This window comes from Monopterus albus, unplaced genomic scaffold, assembly GCF_001952655.1.
Source record: "Monopterus albus unplaced genomic scaffold, M_albus_1.0 scaffold143.1, whole genome shotgun sequence".
In the NCBI taxonomy this organism is placed as follows: domain Eukaryota; kingdom Metazoa; phylum Chordata; class Actinopteri; order Synbranchiformes; family Synbranchidae; genus Monopterus; species Monopterus albus.
This window is the reverse complement of record NW_018128023.1, coordinates 167,554-179,172: the sequence shown is the minus strand read 5'-3', so window position 1 is coordinate 179,172 and position 11,619 is coordinate 167,554. Positions and strand designations below refer to the sequence as shown.

Sequence of the window (11,619 nt, the reverse complement as noted above, 5' to 3'; positions counted from 1 at the left end):
TAAGTGAAAATGAGTTTGCAAAAATTACCAGCAGCAAAGCTCTTAGATATTTATCATGTCTAAACCCAGCCAATGTCATTCTGACCTTTGTACCCGCAGGCCAACAATACACCCATCACGATGACTGAGTGCCTTACTGTAGGCAGCTGACAGACAAATACAGGCATCAACCAGTCAAAGTTCACTGATGGGTAATCACGCTGACAATGACAGCTGGCTGGAAAATGAGTCAAACCTAATGTGAAGGTGATATGCACAGGGAGCCTCTGGCCAGCAATGCAGATGTGTGTGTATGTGTGTGAGGGGTGATAATGTGTCATAATAATTTCAGATGTCCAGCTCCTCCTCTCATGCCTCTCAGTTCTGATTATAGTTTACACAGAGATCACCTCATAAACTTTAACCTAAAGATGTATCCCACCATGCCTCTGTCTCCCTCTTACGTGATTCTGTGTGATAAGGATGAAGTTCATTATCATTCTGATATTCAAGCATCTTATCAATGATTCTTGAAAGGTAATCACATCACTGATCAGTGCAAATTACCTCTGATGATGTGGTGCTAAAGGATACATATTCAGGTGTTTGGCAGGAGGTTATCAATCAAAATGTAAATACGCCTCCAGCTCAGTGAGTGGAAACATGTAATTATAGCTCTACTCCAAAGAGGGCTACAATGGCAATAAAGCACATCAAAGGCAGCCAGTGAGTGTGATTGTGTGCAGTGGTCTGTCAAGGAATGACAACCTGCTATCAACTCACCACTTTGTTTTAGTGATATCTCGGGACACCACGTGAAAGATCCACACACTAATTGTTTACACACCATCAATCCAATTATAGCACAGTGAATGAAAAGAAATGTCTGATCACCAAATGATCCAGATGATGAGCCAGAAGCAATGAAAGCATCTTACCTGTGATAGTTTTTAAAGTAGTTGATACTCTGACGTTTGATAGACTCCTGCAGGACCTCGGACTTGCTGCCACAGAACTCCTCACCCACCTGCATCAGCCTGAGAGAGTGTGGAAGGGTAAGGGAGCAAATGAAGACATTTACAAAGACGAGGAGAGAAAAACCCCACAGAGAGATTTCCACGCTATAAAAAAGTCCCCTGATGTTGGCATAATGAACCCATTAAGTGGTGTTTACAGGACATGTGGCTTTGGAGGCTCCAATAACCAAAACCTCTTTGTCACTGAGCACAGGAACAAAATGGCTCACTAGTAAGAGAATGCACCATAAGAAGAAAAGTGGACTCTTCAATAGATGCCTACTGAACAAATGAAGCCCAGTTGTTTGTGATGAAGTACTGTGATTAAAATAATGATCTCATCAATCACTTCCTCTCCATATGAATAAAGAAATGTAGTAATGTTTATCATAAAAATTAAACATGTTATAAAGGTATTTCTGAATGAACTCTCCCTAAATGTTTTCTGCAGGTAAAACATTATGATTCTAAAAAAGAATGAAAAACATTCTTGAGGATAGATCAAAAACAGCCCTCAGCCTCAAAGCCTCTTGGGAAAGTCCACTTTATGTGTGAAGGACAGCTGAGCCAGCAGGGTCACAGAGACACAAGGTAAACAGATGTGCTCTGGTGACTTGAACTTGCCCATCAAGAGACAAACAGTGTAATGTTAGCAATGCTGTTAAAGAAAAAGGGCCCTACAATTCCACATCTATAATAAGTGATCCATTTTGACATTTGCAGATACGTTTTCAAGCTGTTGAACCTGCTCCAGCTGAACAGACAAACAGCGATTTCACAAAATGAAAAGATGATCTGATCTACAGTATGCACAGCAGATAACCAATTACACAAACAGAGCAGCTTCATTAGATCAGCAAACACTACATGCAAATTTCTCCTTACTGGATATACGTAGATTTGGGGTAGGTGACCTCAAATGTACAGGACAGATAATAGCATTGGAACCCACAAATAAATGCACATAATTACTGGTGGACTTGAAAAACACACAAAGACTCCAACAAATTAGATTCCTTTCACCCACAAATTGGTCCTGCTGGACACAGACTACACCAAAACACATTTACAGTAACAATGGGCTGCGCAATGCACAGCTTGTCAACAGTTCAAGGAATGTGATGAATGTGTGTGCACTTATTACGTGGTGTACATTCATGCCAAATAAACTGGAGTATCACACTATTACAGTCACAAATAATGTGTGTGAGGTTTACATGGGTCACACTGGCATTATACTTTCAGTTTTAGTGTTCAGGCAAACAAAACCTGTTTGTGTTTATAAGTGTATTTGCATAATTCAAGTAGTGGTAAAGCAAAAGAGCAAGACTACATGTGAAAGTAGAAAAACAAAAAGGAAGACGACAGAAATAGCAAGATCATGAAGACCAATTAGTGGAAACAAGGAATGGGCTGGCTGCTCTGGCCCCGTGGCATACCTACTGATGACATCCAGTACCACTATGAAATCGTCATATTTGAAGTTAGACATGTCTGTCCCCAGGATGTAAGCCTTCATTTTCAACTGAACATCCTGAAGAGACAAACGAGAGGGTAATTTGTAGAAGGACAACATGTGACGGGGTCATTTTGAATTGAGCAGAAATGGGAAAATGAAAAGAGAAACTAGAAGTGGAAAGGGAGAAAGAAATACAATTCAGAACATGTAAACAGAGGAACACATACTGTAGAAGGGGAATCTTCTCTACAAACCTGCCAGATTCGTGTCAGTCCATGCTCCAGCTTCTTCTTCACATAGCTACGGTCCACCACCAATTCATCAGACCCTGCTGCTGCGTCATCTATTGGTAAGCAAAAGAAGGTGCACAGACTGATAAGAGATTGATGAAATCCATTTTATTTATCAGTTGTTTAGGTGTCATTTCAGACTCAAATCAATTTACTAATTTCAACGTACACATGCACAGTGATGCAAAATTCCAAACAAAAGTCATGCTGTGGCTGATGAAGAAAGTAGCCTAAACAAAAATACTTCTTTGATTGTGATAAAATATCCCTCATTTTAATATGATCAGGGAAATGTGGTGTAGTTCATCTGCAGAACTGGCCCGCCTTAAGTACAGTCAAAGGTTTGACCGTGCCTGAATTTTAGCTGACGACTATACTGAGTGAGCATCCAAAAAGTTCAAGATCAGGAAAACTGACAGCGACCTAGAAAGCAGAAGAACAAAACTAGATGACCTAGTCCTTTTTGCTATCAGACAAGGACGCCAACATCTTCAGTGAAAAAAATGGCTCCTCCTCTCTCATCAGCTCACTATCCTTTTATTTGTGTTTCTCTGACCGATGAGAGAAAATAGCATGTGGTGCAGACACAGCAGAGGCAGCTCCAGTGACTGCAAGACTTTAATTTAGCTGGAAATTGCATCAATCAATCTCAAGCTGCTTGCCCTGTTTGAAGTGGAATCTCTTGACAAGCCAGCATCAGTAAGCCTCTGAATCAGGTGGCTGTCAATCCCACATTAAATTCCTTTGATAAATAAGGAAGACAGAAAAATGCAGAGACGATGAAGGATAATGTTTAATTTGTATTTAGGGTTTGTTTGTCTTTTGCATGTGATATATTTATAGAAGACACTAGTTTAAAACAAATAAGTACCATATTTTATACCATAAATAGGAGCTTTTTTAAATCTATCCTAAATCAATTTGGACGTTACTCTTACCTTCTGCATGTTCCTAACATTTCACAGGAAGAAAATACTCCATAACAAGTAATAATTCTTTGTAATAATTATTTGTCAGTCCTATTAAAGACATTCAAGCTTTTTGCTTTGATCTAGAGAAAGGCCAGCTGTCGAGGTCAGCTGCAGGGCTACACTACTGCTAGGGATTTACAGCAGTGCAGCACCCTCATACCTAACTCATTGTAACTTCAACACTTCAACACAGTGCAGTATATAATACCCCAAAAAGTCAAAATACAAAATCACAATAGCTTCCAACCGAGAGAGGAAAGGTAACTCTGGTCAACAAAAGCTAGACAAAAATGCTAAAACTTTGCTGCAGCATTTGTTATTCGAGTTTCTCCTTTACTCAAAAGATTTTTGGACGTGGAAATATAGTTATAGACAAACCAAACAATTTGATGAACCTTCCTTGTTGAAAGAATACTGGAGAAACAAAGTGAAGCTGAGGCTGTGAAAGCCGAGAGGCCACACAAAGGTGAGACAAGAGAGACTAACTGATTAGCTAATGATACAAAACAGAGCTACAGAGTGGGGGCACCAGAAATGACTCTTTCTGCAAACCCATAGCTCAGTTATGCCAATGGAAAAAGAAAGAAGACCAAGAACTAACTACATATGCATTAACGGTGTGGTATTAACTAATGCTTTTTAATAGCTAATCTAATTAAAAATAACATTTCTCATCTGATGATCAACTGATGACTTTTCTAAACTTGCAATGGACACTGGACATAATGATATCCTTTGAAAATGTAAGTCGCATCAAATTAAAAAAATATCTGTTTGGTCAGATGTGATTAAATTATGACACAGGGGAGGATCATTATATAAATTATTCTTGTACATAGCATCTGGTTGGGTTTGACTACTGTAAAACTGTAAGCTCATGGGAGCAACTGAGCTTAAAATGTAGTGTAATAAAGGTTTATTACTTTAAAAAAAAATCTAAATAATAGCAAAAATGTGCTTTCTGAATCCATTTTACATTTTTATTTAACTTAAAGTATTCCTTTTTCCTTTCGTCATCTTTTCACCACTTTTTAAAAACAGTATTTTCCCCACTGTTGACCTGTGCAGGGTGTAGAAAGCCTGACCAGTTTAAATACTTAGAAGGCCTTAATAATGGTTATTAAAATACTATTATAGAGAGAGTGGAAAATATAAATGATACGGAAAGCCGCCCTTTGGGTGGTAACAAGTGTTTGACCTATTGTGGATAACAGAGTTCTTGGTGACTCATGAGACAAACGCACACAGGGGCATCAACTCCCCAGTGGTATTAAACTATGACTCAAAACAATAGTTTGTGCACAACTTTGCATAAATCTGTAAAAAAAAAAATAGCTAAAGTCAGAACACTACTTACAATTTCTGAATGTTATAAGAACACAATCAAAATGGAAGCAGCGGGGCTTTCATCACACTGCACTACCACAGCACGACATTCATTACTGTTCATGGATATAAAATATGATGCAATTTTACCCATAGATGATAGGGTGAAGGCCCAAAACTGTGAGAAATTAAAATTAAAATTAAAAATAAAGCAGCAGGGCTGACTGACATTTTTAGATAGCAAAAGTTACTTTGAATAAAATATCTGCACAGAACATGTTTGTCTGTGGTACTGCAATGCATTGTTAATAAATCTACCTGTATGGTTTTCTTTAACATAGCAGAAAAGACAGCCTCCAGACACTCCAATATTAGTCTACAGGGTTCAGGCCCACAACATGTCTGAGTATGTAGCAGGTGCACACGCTGGTCACTCTACCCCAGTCAAGTGCTCACACACACACACGGAGCGACCCCTGCGTCTGATGGCAGGGTGTGTGCTTCAGCAAAAGATCTACTTTATCAGGTACAGATACGACCTTGAAAGATGATTTCCAAGTTACCAGATTAATTAATGACACTTTATTCTGACCGGCTCAAAAGATCAAGTGGACACAGACCCAAATTCAATAGGATGTTCTTTTTGCTTTTTTAATCAGGGGAGAGGTGAGACTGCGTCTGTGTGCCTGACACGAATAGGGGGAGAGAGTGATCTTCAGTGGGCCTGACCACTGGGGCTCCTATAGCCTTTGGGAGTCACTGTCACCAGCAGAACAAGTTTGTCCAGTAAATTGCAATCAGATAAAAATAGAAAGGTGAAAACAAGGACAAAGCCAGGTCGAGGACCAGAGTGGATAGAAGCATCACCCAAAAGCCATCACCTCTAATTTTATGTTTATCTTAGGACTGGCTTTTTGCTTATTATTACCAGTTAATATTGCTAGGGACTCGTACGATGATGACTGCCACACTGAAAAGGAACTTGATAAAGGCTGAAAAATGTGCCACACCACTACACAGTTTAGCACCAGAATGCATTTCTTCTCTACTCTTTTTCCTCACAGATTTTATTTCTGAACTTGCACTTGTCAGATCAGAACAAACAGAGAAGTGTTGCTCAAATAAAGGCTGAAATGTGACAAAGGTCACTGGGTTCAGTACATTAGGTATAGTGTTGTACCTGGAATTGGTGTGCTCTCCTGTTTGTCATGCTCCTCATGCCACTGCATGGTGCGGTGGTAGCTCAGCATCACCTCCCACAGCGCCTTACAAAGATCTGTCAGGCAGGGAATGTAGCTGTCCAGGGTGATATGCTGCCAACAGAGAGGATGAGAAAGCAAGGTCACTTTCTCTCTAAGAATTCCTTGATATAGTTTGTGTTGCATGTTTCCATGTGCTCCTGGACTCAGACAAAGAATTGACAAAAGACATCTATTTTCTGTGTAATAACAAATGCTTTCATCATATGTAAGATGCAAGACATATCTCAGATGTGCCTGTGTGTGGGTTCTGTTACTGTACCATAACAATTTAATGAGCTTAAAATGAACATGCACAGGTGATTCTCAATTGTAATACTGTAACTGCATTAAAGTAAAACTTCAGTTTTTGCATTATTTGTAAGAAAACTATCCCTTTAGCAGCTATTCACTCTGTAATGTACGGCACTGGCTCCCAAGCATTTTCCATTGGAGCCCCCCCACCCCCAGCCCACCCACGACTTGTATGTGAGAAAAGCTGATATGACACTAGTTCCCCACACCGTGAGCGGACTAGTTAGCAAGAATAAAGAAGTGAATCAGAGAAATAAAACACTCTTTTCTCATTGTTTCTGATCAGTTCTGTTCTAAAGCACATATAAATGCAGCCATACTTCCTTACAACCAAGTGGAAGGGATTTGGCATCATGCTGCCCAAACATACACAAAATCCTGCTGTCTGTTCTGCTGTGCCCTCTCTGCCCTGCACCTTATGTGTGGGGCCAAGTCCTGTATAGAAACACAGCAGCAGTCCAATGAAATGCAGCTGTGAGAGAGCACCATGGAGACACAACAGACTGAATGGAGAAATATTCTGATCCAATGCTTTGCAAAACTTTGAGAAGCAGTGAAAGCACACTTTTGCAGATCATCGTGGAGATAGGCTGGACATTAGTGGGGGGACAAGCAAGGTAATGTCAAAGTAGACTTCCCTAAGCATTTTCCCACCCGTGCCTCTCCACACACAGCTTACCACGCATGCCAATGTCAGGACTTCATTTCTTGTCTGAAAGGGTTACAACTAACTTTTTTAACACAGACCAAAAAAAATCTTTTTAAATTGTTTCATGTGCAAACTGTTGTTTAACCAGTAATTGTGTTATTATGATTTTATTTACCATGTGCAAATCTAATTTTGACTTCAGCACAGACAATCCTTCACACCCCCACAGTTATCTCTGGCAGCCGCCCCAACAGGGGCGCGGACCCCAGGTTGGAAACCATGGGTGTACCATGTGGTTATCAACGTGATAGACCTTTTTGACTGAAACATATCATTTAAGTTTGAGCACCTGAATGATTGCTGACATATCTATTCAGGTGGATAATCTATCACTGCGTGTACATCTGAAAGTAATACATCATGTTAATATCCACAAGGCAAACTTATTAATTACTTCTATGCATTATAAGACAGTGTGGCTCTGTTTGTATTAATTTACAAAGGAAAAGAATATGTAAATGATAATGGACTCATGCAATAATGTGCTTTAGCAGACTTCATGTCCTCTTTATGATAAATAATGGTCTGCCCACCTACGTATCTGACAGCATCACTTCATCTCTGGAAAAACACAAAGCCTGTCACTGAGCCTGTGAATAATCACAGTGCTCAGAACACTATAGTATAATGCATGCTTCTGAACACAGGCTAGACAGCCAGAACAAAGTGCTCAAGTAAGTTAAATTAAAATTTAGCCCACCTAAGAAAAGTGCAACTGGCACAACAGTAGCCACTGTTCTACAGCAGCCACAGCTCAACAGCATAACTCAACAGCGTCTTGTCAGCATGTTGGAGGAAAAATTAATCACTGCCAGATGAAACTGTGCTGTCCACAGCAGCTCTGCTTTATTTATAATAGGTGTTTGTGGACCCTTGCTAACTTTCACAAAAGCATTGTAAATTACACGCAATGAGCCTCACACACTGAAGATTGCTGAGAGAGTGCATTGCAATAAGGAACCCAACTGTGCAAAGACTAACATAAGTGAGGGCCAACACTTGCTGGCTTTTTCATCTGGCATGTCGAACAGAGCCTGAGCGCTACACAACTACTTGCCAGAAAAACTCTATCAACAGAACATTATTTAGTGAGACATCTGAAATAGATTCATGACAGTAAGCCATCGGCAAGAAAGTTTTGCATACTGATCAAAACGGCACAACAGGCCTGGATCCACTACTGTTACAAATGCTCTGATGCTGTAAGAGGGAAATGCTTTTAATTCAACAGCAATTGTTACACTCTACACTAAAGTTTAATGGACAGTTAAAGTGTTATGCAGAAAACCAGGAAATTGCAAACAATGTCATTAATTTTTATAGGACTAAACATTTGCACTACCTCAGTCAGCCTGTTCAGTACATACAGTATGTATACAGTTAGTAGAGGGTTGATTAAAAAAAAAATTATCCCAAAAAAATTTTGTTATTATTCTTTTATTGTACTTGTTTTTTTTTCAAGTTGTATCTTTAATCAGTTTGCACCACATTATAAAAATAAACTGCTTGTACAGTATGTGAAAACCTACTTGGCAACAGTTACTGAATCAGATTCAAACATATGTGTGTGCGTGTGCATGTGTGCATATTAAAGTTGACAACTCAAAGCAGGTTTGCATCTTACACCCGCAGTAGGCAAAAACACATATAATTTATTAGTATTAATAATTTTAAAAATGAAAACTTTGGCTGGAACCAACCATCCTTCTCAAGAAGTGCTGTGATGAGAGCTCAGAAGAGGTGGACTCAGGATCTATTTCTGGACAGCCAATTGGTTTTCTGATGACTGTTACCCATCACTGTGCACATAACACACGCTGAGCTATGTCGTGAAGGGTTTGAAAAGACAAAACGCTGAGTGCATTTTTTCAGTTGTGTGTGTGGGCGTATGGAGGAGCGCATGTCAAAGAAATGCCACACATTTTTCAAAGAAGACAGGCAAGAGAGCACAGGTAGCCTTGAGTTGGCTGATTTGCTTTCTTTGGAAAAAGACAATCACACCCTCCTCCTTTTCAAAAGAATAAATGAACAGATTAACCTGCAGGAGTTCAAATACATAGTCAGCAATCAGTAGACTTGCTTTATAAGCAAAGAAACCAAATGTGATATACTCTCCTAAAGAGGAATTGGTCTCTTTCTTTCTTTGCACAAGTCTGAAAAATGAAAAGTTCTAAGGTACAACTGAATGTTATCATCACCCTGCTCTTGACAGATTATTTTATTTAACCTTTTTTTCCACCAGAAATAGTCCCATTGATGTTCAGATCCTCTTTCCAAAGGGAACGCTGGCAAAATTATGGCATCAAAATAGAGCATAGATCTGGTTGCATGTTTCTGTCCGAACATGACCCGTGCCCGAGAGTGTGGCATCCGAGCCTGACCTGACAAGTTTAAAATGTATAATAGCCAAACCGGACCTGAGCCCAATGCAGTTGAGTATGTATAGGGGTTTTTTTTCCTTAGCATTAAACAAAGCAGACATTTGAGTGCTCCAGCTGTCTAGCTTAACGTTTGAGCCACAAGTCTGAACCTGATATGAACCCAATCATAATTTCTACATATCTGTCTGCACACGGCCCAAACCTTCAGGAAACCCAACGGGTCCCATAGGGCTTAGTTAGGGGTATCCACACTCTACATCAAAGTTACAGGCCAGGATAACTCAACATTTTGAAAAAAAAAAAAAACGTGCTGAACATGCCCAACATAAAATTGCAATTATAAGAACAGTTGGCAGTTAATCAAAAATATAAAATCAAAAAAATACTTTCTAAAAAGATCCAAGACAATCTAAAGAAGAGAATGAGAAGGAATTGTATACCAGGGAGTCTATAATCCCCTCAACTTTGCTAATCACAATACATTTGTTACTTTAATTTGTATTTATAGGGTATTCCGAGTGCTTGGAGTGAAGAAGGCAAAAGCTTTCTTTTCCATCTCTGTCTGATCACCAGGGACACACAGGTGATACAAATCCTGCAATCTGAGATTATATGGTGAAGATTAGTTTCTAGAAATTCATTTTGCAGAGATAGGGGGGCAGTTTGTCCAAAATAGCTTTATAAATAAAAAATGTACCAATGACTTCAATGATGCATGAAGAGAGATGGCCAGCCCACTTTGGAATACAGTACACAGTGATGAGTTAATGGTTTCAAATTAGTAACACATCTTAATGCATAAGCAGAGTCTACTTTATGCAGACATTGTAATGGGGTGTTTATGTACAGCAAATCAACACAATTAAAGACTGGTAAGCTAATATTTTTCAGGCTTCTACTGAAGGGCACATAATAGTCCTTTATCTCATTTTGACATGTCACAGTAGGATAAGCACAGCTGTAAATAATAACTGTTGATGACTGACTTCCACTTAGCTGCTGGGCCCTTGCACTATGAATACTGGCTCATTGTCAGGGCTTAGTGAGACCCCTGAATGAAGCATGGACCATCATTACTATTAGCAGTAACACATGTGCTTTCCCAGTATGACAAGCCAAGAAACACTGTTCATAGCACATGAGCCAAAAGGGATGGAAGGCTCCATGAAATTCAGATGGAGAATTTTTCTGTTAGTTTTCAAAGCATAGACTCCCCGGAAACAAACAAGAACCATCCATGACACTAAAGAAAATAAAGACCTAATGAATGATGGCCTGAGGACATAAAAAAAAAAAAAAAAAATCTAACAAAACATTCCTCTGGAGAAATCAAAAAAAAAAAACACACTTCACAACTGAAACCCTTACTGTGCAAAAACAATAAACACAAAGTAGAGACCAAAATTTCCTTGAGAGCAGAATGTCTGGTTGTCAATTCGTTTAATTCTAATGCCTAATGAAACTATCTGCTGCAACTAAAAACTAAAAGCTGACCGGGGATCACGGCACTGCTTAACATGAAAACACAGCTATGTCTACATCCACTCTACAGCCTTGCAAAATGCCCCATCCTTTAGATACACTACAGTGCTAAACATCAGCCTATATCAAAATAATAGAAAGGTGAACAGTGGAGAGTGCATGAGAGGGATCACAATGATTTATGAGCAGTGTCATCAGAAGAACAAATGGCTTTTTGTAAGAGAAAAAAAAAACAATACCAAAACACTAAAGCCCCATTAGCAGCTTCTATAAGCCACAAAGTTAATTATACCCCGCAATCTGAAAGTACATATTGAAGAGTGTGAACAACAAAATGACTATTGGTGGAATTATCAGAAAATAATTCTGTTAGCCTATTTCTATTTTGGTGGACCCACCACCTGCAGGAGGATCCGTAAGGGGCCGGTGCACGGTGGATTGGGAAGCAGTCCA

The 11,619-nt window shown here is 39.3% G+C and overlaps 1 protein-coding gene across 3 annotated transcripts in view; it reads right to left on the bottom strand.

Moving 5' to 3' along the window:
* Positions 1–11,619, bottom strand: part of vps50 (VPS50 subunit of EARP/GARPII complex) — a 101,952-nt gene that overhangs the window by 40,458 nt on the left and 49,875 nt on the right. For all 3 annotated transcript variants that reach the window (XM_020614218.1, XM_020614219.1, XM_020614220.1), the window contains exons 13-16: positions 6,222–6,354; positions 2,709–2,797; positions 2,435–2,529; positions 918–1,016 (exon numbers count right to left, since the gene is read on the bottom strand). In XM_020614218.1, the coding sequence (XP_020469874.1) occupies positions 918–1,016; positions 2,435–2,529; positions 2,709–2,797; positions 6,222–6,354 (416 nt within the window). The remainder of the gene's footprint in view (positions 1–917; positions 1,017–2,434; positions 2,530–2,708; positions 2,798–6,221; positions 6,355–11,619) is intronic.